The following is a 16,526-nucleotide window of genomic DNA, read 5'->3' on the forward strand; positions in this document are numbered from 1 at the left end:
CCACATCAGCCAAAACACTGCCAATTCACAGTTTCCGCCTAGCACCATCCATCATACCCCTCCTAATTTTGCCAGTGGGACCTGATGGTTCCATGCACATCACCACCCCTCCACACCTCACTACTCCACCATTTCATAATCCTTTTCCTCCACCGTCTCCACATTTTCCACCCTCAAATCAACTTTGTATTCCAAAGCTCCAACTCCTTTCCTTTGACGAGTCAGATCCACTTGATTGGGTCTTTCAAGCAGATCAATTTTTTTCCTACTACTAAGTTCCACCAGACCAACATCTTCACATAATGGCATTTTATATGTAAGGTGATGCCTTAGTTGGTTCAAGTGGTTACACAACAATCATCAACTCACCGATTGGGAATCCTTTGTTCGGGCTCTTGAGCTTCGTTTTGGCCCATCATCTTATGAGAGCCATGAAGTCGAGTTGCTAAAAATTCGCCAATATACTACTATTTCTAAATATCAACTACGTTTTGAATGTTTATCAAATAGAGTTTTTGGTCTTTCTCCATCTACACTCCTTAATTGTTTCTTTTCAGGTTTGTTACTGGAAATTAAAAGGGAACTCGCAATCCATATGCCTCACTCCATCCATCAAGCCATTGGCCTCGCCAAATTGATAGAGGACAAGATTCGTGATTCTAAGCCTAAACCCATCCCACGATCCCCACCTACGACTTTGCCTTCCACCCCGCCACCTACCACCTCTCTTCCAGTCAAGAAACTTACCCCTACCCAGATGCAAGATTGTCGTACGAAAGGTCTGTGTTACAATTGTGATGAAAAATACTATCCTGGCCACAGATGCACTCCCAAACAATTCCTTCTTCTCCTAACTGATGAAGACCCACCCATTCTAGACTTGTCTGAGACCTCCAATCCTATGTCATTAGATCACTCATCTATTTTAGACACATTCGATTCTCTAGCTGTACATTTTCAACTCTCTCCTCAAGCTCTCACTAGTCAACTTTCTCCACAAACCATTCGTTTTCAAGGTTCTATTCAAGGCCTCTTGGTTACGGTGCTTATTGATACACGGAGTTCCCATAATATTATGCAACCCCGCATTCTCATCATTTACGTTTACCCATCACCCCAACCCTATTATGGTTGGCAATGGTGCTCATATTATTTGTTCAGGATTATGCTCTAATGTTTCTTTGTCTGTGCAACAACATGTTTTCACCGTTCCAACTTACCTCCTCTATTTAGGGTGCTGATATTGTTTTAGACATTGAATGGTTGCGTACATTGGGTCCTATTATTTTTGACTTTTTGGTTCCATGCATGACTTTCACTTAACACGACACCTCCATCACCCTCATAGGGGACTCTACTTTCACTACCCAATCTTCCACACCTCAACAGATATGTCATTTACTCCACACAGATTCCGTTGCTTCCTTACACTTATTGTCTTTTGACCCTATTCCACCATCGACTCCATTCCCAACCACACATCCAAATCCCAAAATCCATCAATTACTTCAACAATTTTCTTCAATTTTTGATACACCTGAAGGCCTTCCCCTTGAACGACCACATGATCACAATATTCCCCTCCTTCCAAATTCCGCCCCTATCTTAATTAGACCATACAGATACTCACATTCATAAAGAAACCATGACTACTATTATCAAGAACTACTATCTAATGGCCTCATTCGCCTTAGTACTAGCCCTTTCTCCTCTCTGGTGTTACTGGTTTGCAAAAAAGATGGCACTTGGCGTTTTTGTGTCGACTATCGTGCCTTAAATGTTGTCACTATTAAAGACAAGTTCCCTATCCCCACCATTGATGAGCACTTGGACACCATTAATGAGCACTTGGACAAGGTAGGGGGTGCTACTATTTTTTCCAAGATTGATTTACGCTCGAGATACTACCAGATACGCGTCAACCCAGCTGATATCCATAAAATAACTTTTCGCACTTAGAATGGTCATTATGAATTTCTTGTCATGCCTTTTGGACTTAAAAATGCCCCCCTCATCTTTTCAGTGTAATGAATAATCTTTTCAGAGTGTAATGAATGATCTTTTACGTCCTCACCTACACCTGCGTCGTTTTGTCTTAGTTTTTTATTTATGATATTTTAATTTATAGTAAAACTTTTTCTGACCACTTACTTCATTTACAAATTGTTTTGCAGTTACTAAAGGATCATCAATTCTTTGCCAAATTCATTAAGTGTGTTTTTGCTATGCCTACTGTTCATTATTTGGGTCATGTTCTATCAGCTCAAGGGGTTCAGCCCGATCCAGATAAAGTCATTGCTATTCTAGATTGGCCAACCCCGCTCTCTCTCATCGCACTCCGTGGATTCCTTGGCCTCACCGGATTCTATCGTTGATTCGTTCGACATTAAGCGCACCATGCCGTGCCTCTCACGGATTTATTAAAGTCTACATCTTTTCACTAGAATATAGAAGCAAATATTCCCTTCAAGCTTGAGACTGATGCGTCTTCTTTCGCCGTTGGTGCTGTCCTATCCCAAAACCAACACCCTTTGGCCTTCTTTAGCAAAAATCTTTGTCCCCGCATGTAAGCTAATTTTGTTTACACTAGAGAAATGTTTGCAATCACTGAATCAATCAAAAAATGGCGTCAATTTCTAATTGGAAGACATTTTCGTATCTTTACTGATCAAAAAAGTTTAAAATTCCTCATGTCCCAAACTACAAGGGTTTAGTTATGACATTGTTTATCGTCCCGGGAAAAAGAATCGTGTTGCTGACGCCTTGTCTCGATGTCATCATCCTACTTCAACATCATTAATTTTCATGGCAATTTCTTCGGCGTTACCAACCATGTTGGATGAACTGCGTTGCTTTTACTCCTTGCACCCGGCAGGAATCATTATGAAAAACAAGATTCAACAAGGATCAGACACACCAGATCTTCGTTTTCAATTTAAACAAGGGCTTATTTATTTTAAAAATAGAATTGTTATACCTGATCATCTTAATTGGCGTTCTCTACTTTGTACTGAATACCACTCTACTCCTCTTGCACGTATTTCTGCTTCTTTTTCATGGTCGGGGCTTCGCAAGGATCTGAACAATTTCATACAACATTGCTCCACCCTGAAACTGACGGCCAAACTGAAGTTCTCAATAGATCTCTTCAAGCATACCTCCGCTGTTTTGCTAGTGAGCATCCTCATCGTTGGGTCCAATTTTTAAACTTTGTTAAACTATGGTACAACTCAGCTTGACACTCAGCCATTGGCATGAGTCCGTTTGAAGCTCTATACGATCGACACCCACCAACACTTCTCGACTACATTCCTCAGCTGCATCATTCGGCTACTGTTTCAAACACCCTGCAACAACGCCAAGCAGTGATTCAGAAACTTAAGGAAAGTCTTAAAAAGACTCGTCAACGCATGCAAGATCATGCTAATAAGGGTCACCTTTGAATCGGGCACATGGGTCTGGCTTCGTCTTCAACCTTATCGACAACATTCCGTGGTGCGTCGTCGTTCTCAGAAATTAGCTCGTCATTTCTACGACCCTTTTAAAGTTCTTCGTCGCATTTTTCCCCCGGAACCTCACACTCAATTACCTTCAACACTTTTAGTTCCAACACATCAATGCACAACACCAACTTTAAAACATAACTCTACTTCCACTGCCTTTATAGCTGGCTCGCATGTTCCCTTTGAAAATCCCTCCAACACATCTCCACCATTAGATTTAGGCACGATTCGTGCCTCGGACCCCAACATTCCATCTTCACCGTCCCCAACAAACACACCTTCACCTAATGATGTGACCTCTATTGCCACGTCAACCATCCGTTCAGCTTCTCCACGTGATTCTTCAAAGGCCTTTGAGGACAAAGTCCATAGTGAAGGAATGAGTATTGATAAGCCCAAACGTTTAATTAAGAAGCGCAATTGGATGAATGAATTTGAATTATAAAATTAGATACCTATCACCCTGCTTTAGCAACATTGTGGCATTGTGGAGCAATAAAGATGTGTGATTGAAGAACTTAGAGTGAAGATAGATACTCTCCAATTTATTGTCAAAGATAGGTGTCCATGTTAAGTGTATTTGGAGATGTCTATATTACATCATTCTCTCACTCCAACAATGAAACAACTTTTGCCACCACCTCCACTTTCACTTCACTATGCATTCAATAACACAGTCTCATTTATAACACCGATATTTACATTCATCATCTCTAATGGTGATGAGATAATTACTTTTAGTTCCTTGATTTTTTTTACAAGATTCTGAGTTTTCAATGGAGAATGTATGTAAATTACATAGATTTAAACAAGCACTGCACAAAGGACTTGTACACTTTACCATGCATTGATAAGTTAGCAAATGGTTATTTCATGTATATATTCTTGTCATTTATGGATGCTTTTCCAGGTTATAATAAGATCTGTTGTGATTAGAGTGATTAGAGGAACAAAGAGAAGACAACTTTTATAACAAAAACTTATAAAATTATACCTTTTGGATTGAAAGAATGCAAGGATCCCTTATCAGAGAATGATGAACCAAATCCTTCGATATTAGATCAACAAGAACATAAAGATATTAGTTGATGATCGTGTTAGATTGGAAAAAAGTTAAAATAATGGTAATTTAATATTTTCTTTTTAAAAAAGTGAAAGTATAAAAACAAATGCTTTTATCGATATATTATTTGTTTGAAAGCTAATATTGCATAACTTTAAAAATATCGCATAACTTTAAAATTGAAATACTCACTCTCTTGAAATTATTAAATTAATTTTTTTTTAATTTTTAAATTGGTTGGATGATGGAATTTACTAAATGAAGTTTTAATAGATACACATAAATTAATTATTTATTTTGATCCAATCCATTTAAAAAACTATCTGTTCCATCTTTTTCCATCCCATTCCATCCCTAGTTCTAATCAAGCATTTTATTAACTCCCGTTCTCCGGTTACATTGTGTTGCGTTGCGGCTATTGTTCAAAACTCAAATTACACAAAAATACGACAAAAATAAGAAATAATGATAATTTAACCTTGCATTATGGATTCATTTTAATAATTTTTACCTTTTATACTATTTTCTAAGAAATTAAAATTAACTTCAATACAACAATTTTTTTTTTAAAAACTAAAAGTTAAATTGTACTTACATAAATTAATTTGAACTTAGAAAGATATTTATTTTACTAATATATTTCCTTCTATACAAACTTGTAAGGAAATTGAAAAAAAAAAAAAATTAAACTTTGAAAACATCGACGGACTAAATTACTCTTGCTTCATTAATTTAAACCGCAAATCTTAAAAGAAATCATGCCTTCATTTAATGGTAGTTCTGGTTGGATCGGCCTATATGAACATTTAGGCACACGATCCTAGTAATATATAAAACATCTGTTGTTATTATTATTATTATTATCCAAAATAAATATTACATTATCATACACACCACATCCATAAAATAAAGTTGATTTAAGTGGCAACAGTAATTTCAATAATTATAGTGATCAACGGTGGCAAAGCAGTCAAAGGTTTGATTGTAATAGAGGGTTCTCGGCAGAAATCATTCAGCAAAAATATGAATTGCATTTCATCGAATTATAATCGGAAAAAATGCAAATGATTTTCTAGTAACACGGGTGGAAAAATCAAGTGTTTAACTTGTCATACCCTTTTTTACAATCACCGAGTATCTCTTCCTATGTTGCTACAATTATAGCAACGGTTTAGATCTCGTGCCAATCTTAAGCAACTCACCTTCCTATTGTGTTGAATTCCTCTACTTCATTATCAATTATGGCATTCCAAATATGTCATGTTTCTGACGGACAGGGCAAAATAAAAAGAATTATCCAAGTTTCGAGCCCTAGGCCCCTAGATTGAAAGGACTTCAGTTGTTTACTAGGATGTACGGAGCCAATAAGCATGTGAGAAAATTCCCTTTTAAAAGGAAAAAATTATGAAGATTTGGGAGTAGGGAGGAATATAGAGGCAAAGTCAATAAGGCATAATCATAATTTTTTCTATGAGATAAAGGTGACATGATACATAGCAGATCATTGCAATGAGAGAACCCCACATGGAGACACCCGGAAAAGACAGGCATGATCTACCATTTTTACAAAAACCTTACCAACCAAATGCTTCTTTCAGCCTTTTTCTTTGTGTCTCTGAAACTGACCTACAAGGATTCACAATCATCTTCAATAAATTATTAACCAATACAAACCTTAAGACAAAAAGTACACCCAAACTTGTACGAATGTGGTACTGGAGCAAGAGGTGAAAAAGACAGGAAAAAACAACAAATTTGTTCAATCGGCATTTTACAAAGATCAGTGGAGCAAAAGGTCAGGTGAAAACAAGTTTGAGGAGTGAATAATCTCAGAGAAGACATTAAATGAAAGAGTGGCTCCTATTTCATATCATGACAATTTCCATAGTGTTCATGTCAGTTAACATTTCTTTGCACGACAAACAGCTGGGACAATATCAACGTTGCTCATGTTTAAGAAGTTCAACAAAGGGGAGGGGAGGGGAAGAGAGGGGGGGGGGGGGGGGGGGGGGGAGGGATTCAAAGGCTGCCTGCATTGGAAATTCCTCAAATGCCAAAGGGAAAACAGCATCCTAAGGAGTCAGATACACTGCAGTATAATATGGGTGCCAAACGTCAACAAAAATTGATTTCTATTTTTACGACACTGTCAGCAAAGTGATTTCTATTTCATAAACAAAAATTGTAAGGCCCTACTTCAACTATTGCCAAGTTCCTCCATCTAGCATTATTTGAATCCATTACATCCTTACTCTCAACTCTAACACTCACACAACCTTGTCACCCTTCAGCTAATGAAAGTGAAAACTTTCAAGTTTCAACATAAATGAATTTCCAACTACCAATTCCCAGCTGAAAAAGCCTTGAACCATCCATAAAATGATAAAAAGAAATGAAAATGCTACTGCCCATTGATCTCTCTCTCTCAATAATTTATAATCAAGTTGGGTGTGTGTGTGTGTTGGGGGAATGGGGTTAAGGATGGTGCCTACCTTAAACTGTCAACGCCTAGATTTATTCTTGCAGCAGCGGAACTTAGCTAAGAGAGCTATGTGATCTGAGGACCATTCAGGTGAAGGAAGTGCAGTGTCCTTCCTCAAACTCTCCTCATCCAGTAACTCCAATAATGACTCCACAACCAATGTATCCGCTGAAACCACAAGCCATATCACGTCATCAAAATGTGACTAAGATATAGGTATTAATTTATCACAATGACATGAAACCATGCTCACCTGTGTAAAATATGTAATCTAGAGTGCCAATAAAATCTCTAGTGACATTTGTGAATAAAGGCTCATTTGATCCACCATCCAGTCTCCTTTTATGCTGCTCATATCCAAGGCCAACTGTTCTTGCAAAAGATGAGTACGCACTGACCTAAATTTGAAGTTACAAACAACCAATAACATTAAATCAGGTGAAAATTAGATAAAAATAAATACAGAAGTAAAATTGAACTTAATGGTGTAAAGTTCAATTAATACTACCAGTGGTAACTGATGAACCAACTTGCTGCGAGGACGTAAAATGTTAAGCGGGTCAACTGCTAAATCAGGATGTGAAGGATCTACCTTTCCCATTGCAAGAAGTGAATGAGGTGCACTGCAATGATGTTCAGAATAACCTTTACACACTCTTCCAAAAACAAAAACATTGATTGTTTCCATAAAGAAAAAGAAGTCATCAAACCTTCCTGGAACTGAATTAAAATCTCCACAAACCAACATCGGAATGTCGGCACTTGCAGCTATTTTCTCCAACCCTTTTAAGAGAGTATGCACCTAAAATAGGAGAAAATTAGAAACTGTAATATTCAAAACAAATTGATCAATGTGAACAAACTAAAGAAAATAATTTACCTGCCAGAGTTTCACATCCTTTAAATCTTGGGAAACATTTACATGTGTATTTGCCTGAAAAGTCCACAAGAATGAGTTAAAAGTAGATCTTATAAAAACAGGACTGGTACTATACGCTGTAAAGAGATTTTATATCAGATCAACAACCATCAGATAAATAAACAGCTACAATAGTCAACAGATAAAAAAATTCTCGAATGCAACAACAATCATGGAACTGGGGAACAATAAACAAATGGAATAGACAATAAAAGAAAATGCTAAACAAAAAATGCACATGAAAGAGCTTACCACACAAAGAAGCTGTCTCTTCCCAGCATTATTATCAAATGGCTGATTGTTAACTTTTGCTTCTAGAACCACTATTAGTGCAACATTATCCTAATACAAAGAAAACTTGGTAAGTAACAGTTCCAAGAGACAATAATTTTTTTTTCTCTGAAAATCAAAATTGAAATGTAATCTTAAGAAAAATAAGCCACCTTAACCAGCCGATTCAAGGCAGTTTTCTTCTGAGTGGTTGGAATTGTAGCCTCTGTCAAAGACTGTGCAGCCTTGTTAAATTCAACCTGCATGCAAGCACACACTGTTCTAGTTTGTGTACAAACATAATTGAACAACCAAACACAATCAATTCCCAAGTCCCAACCTCATATTTCTTCACATGTGCAAATCTGTCTCTACGGAAAAATGTCGCACAGCCATCAATTGTATTTGTATTGCCACTGTACACCTGTAAACCCACAGTAAACAGGTAAACATTTAATTTTTTTTTAAAATTGGTGATCACAAAGACCAGTATATTGCAACAACCTCGTTAGTTTTTCTCTTGTAAAGACCATAATAGCCATGTTTGTCCAGTTCAGGGGAAAAAAACTCCTCGAAATGATCATTTTGAACCTGGAGGACAAAATATTGTCTGTTAGCTAATACTAAAAGCAAATGGAATATAGGGTGACATCATAAATTTCTATGGGTTTGAGTTATGACCTTGTATAGATCAGAAGAGAATAATAGATAATAACAAATTTCCAGCATTACACAAATCATGGTTATAGACAACAAAAATGGACCTCTAAATTCTTTTAATGATTTTCTCCTACAGTTTATGCCTCTGCCTCAACCCTAAATCATTTAATTTAGTCTCCTTACAACTACAAGTCTTCTACTATATTAAGGCTGCATCAACTTTCTATAATAAGTGCTACTCCAACTTCCTCTCTAGTTAATTTAACACCATTTTCCTTAAAAAAGTTAAACAGCCAAGTAATTAAATTAAGTTTTTCAACCAAAATCAGAAGAAAGAACATGTTCATGTACCTCCTGAAGACAAATAATGTCTGGAGAGTAACCAACAATTTCTCGTAACAAATTTTGTCTGCGATATGGCCAAGAAAGTGCCCATGAAGGGCAGTAATTGTATAGATCATTTGAGGCATATGCTTCAGACAATATATTGTATGACAGAACAGTAAAAGTTCCTGAAGATGTCATTCGCCCATCCACATCTAAATGCCCCATCCCATCAACAGGTATCAGTTGGCGTGGAATAGGCGAGGGAGCAGGAATGACACGTGAAGTTAGTATGGTGTTAACATGCCCCACAGTAAGTTTTGTCTCTGCATCAACTACAACACACTCAAACTTGAGAACATGGCCAACATCATCAGCAGTAGGGGTGTAAGTCTTGGATCGTCCAACTTCAAACCAAGTTTCGCCACCTCTTTGTGTGATAGCTGCTGGATACAAAGGTGTTGCAGCCCCATTTGTAAAGCTAGCACTTGATGCAGAGGAAGATAAGCTGGAATTAATTGCCCCAGACCCAGTACTATTAAAGCGCCCAAATACCTCCTCCTCCTCATTTCCATTTTCATTGAGAGCACTTGCAGCACGATCATGCAACACACGATGATGCTGCCATGCATCTGAAAAACATTTTGTTGTGCAATGGTAACTCTTGGAAAGAGGTATTTTGGCTTTAACACAACCTAGGCATTGTAGTGTGGCTTGCTCTGATGGATGTATGCTACATACAGCAACTTTTTTATCACTCTGTACACGGTACCTGCCAAAATGAAGAGCAAAAGAATATAGGGTCAAACAACATATTTGGGATCATATTTATATTCCATCTAGTCTATAACCATGAGGTAACAAATATGTGCATGGTTTATGAGTGACAATAAAAATCCAGAACAAACCAGCTAACCCAAAACATGAAAGAAAAAAAAAGATGGGGTGTTAAAATATAGAATTTGAAACTTGACCATTTGAATGATCATGACAGTTTCAAGTTACAAATAAAGCAATTGGCACTCATACCTGAAGTATATCTTTCTCCACATGATCATTTGAATGCATACAAATTAACCATGAGGAAACATTAAATACGAAAACTATCTACATAACACACTTATACAAATTGAGCAGCCTTTAATTATTCAGTTTTTTGCACCAAAAACCATAACCTAGCAATCAAAAGAATTTCAAAAACTATTGGATATTGTCCGCCTTGCGTTCCCGTTTAATCTAGTACTGGATGTGCTTACTAAAAACACAAGATTATCCCAACAAACATGCTTTGTCAATTATGATATAGTTTTGATTAAGGAATCATGGGAAAACCTTAAATTGAAACTTGTGCTTTGGATATGAACATCGGAATCCAAGGGGTTTAACTAAGAGTAATATAGATTATACATTGCAATTTTAGCAAGTTTTGAAAAAAGAGAATGACTTTTATTCTCACTAATTCTAAGGCCCTTTGGTCAAGATATTTTTCAGTTGTTTAGTTGGTACAAATTATTCCCTCCTCCAGTTTTCTTCTGTGATGTGTCTATCAATTTCAACATGTTTCATTCAGTCATCTTGAACACGGTTGTAAGCAATGCTAATGGCTGGCTTGTTATCACAATACAACTTCATGGGAAAATCCATTGTCCTCTTCAATTCTTCTAAAACTCTTTTGAGCCACAGAACATTGCAAATTCCTTGAGCCATTGAATCATTGATATAAATTCAGCCTCAGCACTACTTCTAGCAGTAGAACTCTACTTCTTGCTCCTCCTCAGACCAAATTACCCCATAGAAATCTGCAGTACCCGGATGTAGGCCTCCTATCTATAAATGATCCTGCCCAATCAACACTGATATACACCTTGACTCCTCTCTTCTCATTTTTTTGAAGAGCCCTTTTACTGGTTTTCCTTCTAGATAGCGAAGAATCCGATACACAACTAGCAGTCAAAGAAGTTTTATTGCACAGTGCTGTATGACTAGCTATACTCAATGGCAGCGAATGTTGGACTTTAAAGGCACAAAACAAGAGAAAAATAGCATAAATGAGTATGTTATGATTAGTGTGTGACTATACAAGAAAGAAAAAAATACAGAATGATTATATACAAGAAAATATTAATGTGGCACCTATTGAGGAAAAAGTGATAGAAAATCAGTTAAGATGATTTAGACACGTGAAAAAAGTCCATTGGAAGAAATTATTAAAGGGATCTCCTTGTCATTAATATTCCTAAAAATGTTATTTTTTAACCTAACATAATGACATCTTGTAATGGATGTAGCTGACGTCACCTAGTGGGATACGATTCTTTTTGTCCTTATTGTACTGTTACCTCAGAAAATGACTAAACAAGCAGGCCACAAATCACTGCTTAATCAATGCTATCCAGTATCCAGTATTAGTTACGTACCTGATCTCACCTAAGGCCTGTTTAGATAAACTTCTCTAGAAGCACTTATAGGAGAGAAAAATATGAAGAGAAGTTGAAATAAACTTTTTTATAAGCTAAAATTAGCTTATGCATGAGTTAAAAGTAAGATTTTAGTGAAGCTAATAAGAGAAAGCTTCTTCAAATAAGTTTATACATAGCTAATTTTAACTAATGAAAAAACTCATTTTATTTTTTCGTTTTACCTTCCTATTTTTCTCTCCTAAAAGTGTTTCCAGAGAGGTTTACTAAACAGACCCTTAGTGAGATAAGATTCATTTTGTCGTTATTGTAATTGTAATGTTAAGGTTAAGTTGTTAACACAGATAATGACTAAACAAGCAGACCACAAATCACCACTTAATTAATGCAATTCAGTATTAGTTACATACTGCCATGACAACATTTGGAATATCAATCATGAAATTTCAAAATATTTTACAAATGAAATCAACAAAACTGAAACGGAAGGAAACAATCATATAATGCGCAACAGTCTAAGTCCACATTGTATTCCGAAAATGCAACCAACACAGGACAACCCTAGCACCAACTACATCATTCAATTAATTCACATCACCACCAGCTTTCATCCTATCCTCAATGCATTTCATACCTATTGTAGCTTACAAGCTACAAGAATTCAACATAATTTTTTTTTTTAACCTAACACAAGACATACTTAAAAAAAATAAAAAATTCAATCATTACAACAAAAATAAATAAATAACAAATTTTAACTCATACACTTCTTTTCAACTAAAAAAAAAAACACAGTTCACTCGTGAAAAAAGCCCTAGCACTAGCACGCAAACCACGTGAAGAACAAAAGCCGATACTGATACTGATCCAATTTCTCTTTGACCGAAAGTCAAACACCGTTAATTTGAAAACAAAAAAAAAAAAAGGAACGAACCACTTGTAACGCAGGAAATGGCCATCTAAGGGGGCGGTTTCAGGCACATCGTCGGTGGAAACGGTTTTGTCGGGGCGGCGAAGGAGAACGTAGGGTGTGAGTTCGCAGCCAACAATGGGAATTTCAGAAGGAAGGTGCACGCGCACCACGCTCAGCATGCTTCACTCTTCTTCTTCTTCCTTCTCTCGACAACAACAACAACAATAACAATAACAATCGTCACGGCTCAATAACCCTATCGACAATCGAACGCGGCGGCGGATACCTGGCGGATCCGCCATTACTTCACCCGATTACCCGCCAGCCTTGCAAACGACGACGGATCGATGATTGATGGCGGGGCTGGATTAGGGTTTTACTGCAGCGGAAGTGCGAGTAATCGTGTTTTCGGTTTTTTTTTTTTGTGTTTTTTTTTTCTTCGGTTTCTTTGTATTCGAGAGAGAGGGTGGTGATGAGATATTTTTTTTTATTGTTATTTATGGAGAAATTATTGGATTTCTTTTTTTCTCGTGGCTCTTGGGTACGCTGGGGTGGAGTGTGGACTATTACAAAATGACTAAAATTACATGAATGATAAGTTTTGTTGCTGTATAAATAAAATTTGGCTTTCATATTGTTTAGTTCGCGTAAAATAAAGAGTTTATTGTTTTTAACTTTGTTTCTAAAACAAATGATTTTTTTTAGAGTAGGACAAAATTTAGTTATAACTTTTTGAAATACGATTGCTAATTAATTAGAGTTAAACTTTTACTTTGTCAATAAATATATATATGTATATTAATAAAATCTACATTAAATTAAATATATAATATCAAGATAAAATTTTAATTTTAATTAAAAAATAACATAACTGTATCTAAGTTTTGTTTTTTAAATAATATTTAGCTAAAAAATAATCATAATTTCTGAGTATAACTTAGTCCTTGATTATGAGTTTTAGATCATGTTCATGTAAAATAAATGACTCTTATTCTGACTAATAGAAAAAATATCTTGGAAATAATTTTTTTTAATTAATTGATGAATAGTTTTCTTTATGGTATATAATTATTTTTATGGTAATTAATCAATTTTTATATATTAAATACAAATATTTATCTTGCACGAAAATATTTTTAGAGTTTTTTTTATAATAGGATGTTTAGAGATTTATTTTAATTTAATTTTTATTTATCATAATTATTTATGAATTAAATTATAATATTTTAAAATAAATTATTAATAAATAAAAATAATATTCTGTTATAATATAAATTATTTATCATAAATCTAAAATATAATTTATGTGATTCAAATATCTATTTATACAAAATTTAAATATGATTTATATGCATATAAATAATATTTATTTATATATAATTTATTATAAATTTTTTTAAATATAATAAATACTTAATCTAAACATTGCATGTCCTAAAACACTAGTTAAAAGTAAAATTGAAAATAGATGGTTAACACAAAATAATTTTCTTTCATTATTAGTATAAAAAAAAATTATTTTATTTTGATCTAGTCTCTATCGTTAGATTGACCTGATCATCAAACGAAATAAATTAAAAACAAAAATAACCAAAACTTGTGGAAAACAAAACAAAAATAATTGATCTTAAAAAATTTAAATAAAGTATTAAACTAAAAAGATTAAAATAAAAACAACTTAAACATTTATGTAAACCAAGATTTGTAAAATTTAAACTTTTATATATAATAAATGCACTAATAGTCTAATATAGAATAAAAATCCTAATTTTTAGTGACTAATTAAATAAATTATAAAAAAAATTAAACTTCAAACATAAAAGTCTGAAATATAATAAACAAAGAGTAATAAAAATAAAATATAAATTAAGGCATAGATATTAAAATGAGTGACAATCAATAACTACCTATAATAAAGTAATCAATAACTTTTATGTCAAACAATTTATTTAAAATATTTGGGATTTAATATTTTTCACATTATATAGAATAAAATAAGGAGTGCATATTATTAATAATAAAGTCATCAATAAAATTCTTAATGATATTAATGAGTACAGTCATTGATAACATATATAGACCATTAACATTAGTCTAAAGATTATGGAAAAGGGGTTGAAATAGATGCATGAAGACTTAAGTTCAATCTTTATTATTATCTTTGTAACATTTTCTATGAATTTAAAAATTGATAGCATATTTTTGAAATTCATAAAAGTAGTTGTGAGTTACAAAGTTACAATTGTAGTTGTCTATAAGAGCAACTCCAATGGGAGTTGCTTGTCCCATGAAGCAACTCAAGTCCCGGTTTCTTACCATTGGAGGACTCTGACGTGGCAACATGAGTTGCTTGAAGAAGAGAGAGAGTTGCTTCCTCAAGCAACCGTTCCTTACCAAATTTCAAGCAAATCTTATTAAACATATTTGGGAACGTTTTGGAAATAATAATGATGAAAATTAATTTTGTATAATGTCTATGCATTTATTATTATTTTACTTTGTTTTTAATATCTACTTATTGTATATTTTTTCTCGTAATTTATTTTCTTTCATTGTAGTGAAATTACCCTTTTTAATAAAAATTTAAAATTGGTTCATAAATAATTAGAAAAAAAATTCTAAAAGTTAAATTTTTTAAAGTTTCTTACCATTGGAGTAAATTTGTGTTTGAGTTGCTTAATACTGACATGGCACACTTGGGACCACTTTTTTCATTTTTCAATGCATGAAGCAACTCAAATGAGTTGCTTCCATTGGAGATGCCCTAAGACTCTTTATTTACATTAGAGTTCACCCACAATTTAATCATTATCTATATCATCTATATATATTATAAGAGGAAACAAAATATGTAACCGTTTTTCCACAAAGACAAGATTTATAAAATTTAAACTTTTATATATGATAAATGCACTAATAGTCTAACATAGAAAAAAAATCCTAATTTTTATTGACTAATTAAATAAATTATAAAAAAAATAAGCTTCAAACATAAAAGTCATGTAAAAAAAAAAAAAGAAATATAATAAATAAAGAGTAATAAAAATAAAATATAAATTAAGACATAGATATTAAAATGAGTAACAATCAATAACTACCTATAATAAAATTATCAATAACTTTTATGACAAACAATGTATTTAAAATATTTAGGATTTAATATTTTTCACATTATATAAAGTAAAATAATGAGTGCATATTATTAATAATAAAGTCATCAATAAAATTCTTAATGATATTAATGAGTACAATCATATAGACCATTAACATTAGTCTAATGATTGTGGAAAAGAGGTTGAAATAGATGTGTGAAAACTTAAGTTCAATCTTTATTATAGTCTTTGTAATATTTTCTATGAATTTAAGAATTGAGAACATATTTTTGAAATTCATAAAAGTAGTTGTGAGTTACAAAGTTAAAATTGTAGGTGTCAATAATACTCTTTATTTACATTAGAGTTCACCCACAATTTAACTATTATCTACATGGTCTATACCTATTATAAGAGAAAACAAAATATGTAACCGTTTTTTTTCTTCTTCAATTTTTGAGTTGATTATTGTATTCCTTATATATTACGAAAGAAAAATATATAACTTCTTAAATTTTGCCTAAATAACTACTCACAAAAGTCTATCTCATTACCATATTTTATTTTATTTTTTAAAAATTAAGAGGCATAAAGTGTCTCTTTTCCTTGTTATAAAGAAAATACTCCTTTAAGGAATTAAATTTATCCCCATTTTTATATTAACTTGTTTACCTTTTTATTTTATTTAGAAATTTAAATTATTTTTTCTCTTCCAATATTATTTTTGTCTAAAAATTACTTATCTTTTGTAAGTAACTACCCACTTTATATATTTTTTTTTTTAAAAATAAAGAATCACAAAATATCATCATCATTGGGAACTAAATTGTTAATAATGATATGATAACACCATTAAATATTGAATGTTAATACCAACAATCAA

General features: G+C 33.4%; 1 protein-coding gene and 1 long non-coding RNA gene across 3 annotated transcripts; one reads left to right on the forward strand and one right to left on the reverse strand.

Moving 5' to 3' along the window:
• Window positions 1–1,374: 1,374 nt before the first annotated feature.
• LOC145949473 (uncharacterized) lies at window positions 1,375–3,296 on the forward strand. Its single transcript, XR_014427684.1, has 2 exons — window positions 1,375–1,857; window positions 2,175–3,296. It is a non-coding gene; the product is annotated as an uncharacterized LOC145949473 (long non-coding RNA).
• A 2,716-nt stretch (window positions 3,297–6,012) lies between these two features.
• Window positions 6,013–13,072, reverse strand: LOC145949176 (carbon catabolite repressor protein 4 homolog 1). Of its 2 annotated transcripts, none has more exons than XM_020380013.3 (12): window positions 12,573–13,069; window positions 9,249–9,993; window positions 8,742–8,828; window positions 8,578–8,661; window positions 8,411–8,497; window positions 8,220–8,309; window positions 7,929–7,982; window positions 7,759–7,850; window positions 7,557–7,671; window positions 7,302–7,446; window positions 7,059–7,216; window positions 6,013–6,192 (listed from the first exon to the last, which is right to left on the reverse strand). In XM_020380013.3, exons 1-11 carry the CDS (start codon window positions 12,728–12,730, stop codon window positions 7,068–7,070), a joined length of 1,806 nt encoding a protein of 601 aa, XP_020235602.1. In that variant the 5' UTR covers window positions 12,731–13,069; the 3' UTR covers window positions 6,013–6,192; window positions 7,059–7,067. The 2 variants fall into 2 exon arrangements, with proteins under 2 accessions (XP_020235602.1, XP_020235606.1); XM_020380017.3 differs by lacking the exon at window positions 6,013–6,192 and adding an exon at window positions 6,302–6,655 and having other exon boundaries at window positions 12,573–13,072.
• Window positions 13,073–16,526: the final 3,454 nt, after the last annotated feature.

Source organism: Cajanus cajan, chromosome 7 (assembly GCF_000230855.2).
Source record: "Cajanus cajan strain Asha chromosome 7, NIPB_CcT2T_4, whole genome shotgun sequence".
NCBI lineage: Eukaryota > Viridiplantae > Streptophyta > Magnoliopsida > Fabales > Fabaceae > Cajanus > Cajanus cajan.

Bases quoted from the DNA above. Each gene is read 5' to 3' on its own strand.
- LOC145949176 (XM_020380013.3), bottom strand. From the start codon at position 12,730: ATGCTGAGCGTGGTGCGCGTGCACCTTCCTTCTGAAATTCCCATTGTT. The intron at 7,851-7,928 runs GTAAATTATTTT...CTCCTATTTTAG, and splicing joins AGGATGTGAAACTCTGGCAG to GTGCATACTCTCTTAAAAGG. The intron at 7,217-7,301 runs GTGAGCATGGTT...TTGTGGTTTCAG, and splicing joins AGATTACATATTTTACACAG to CGGATACATTGGTTGTGGAG.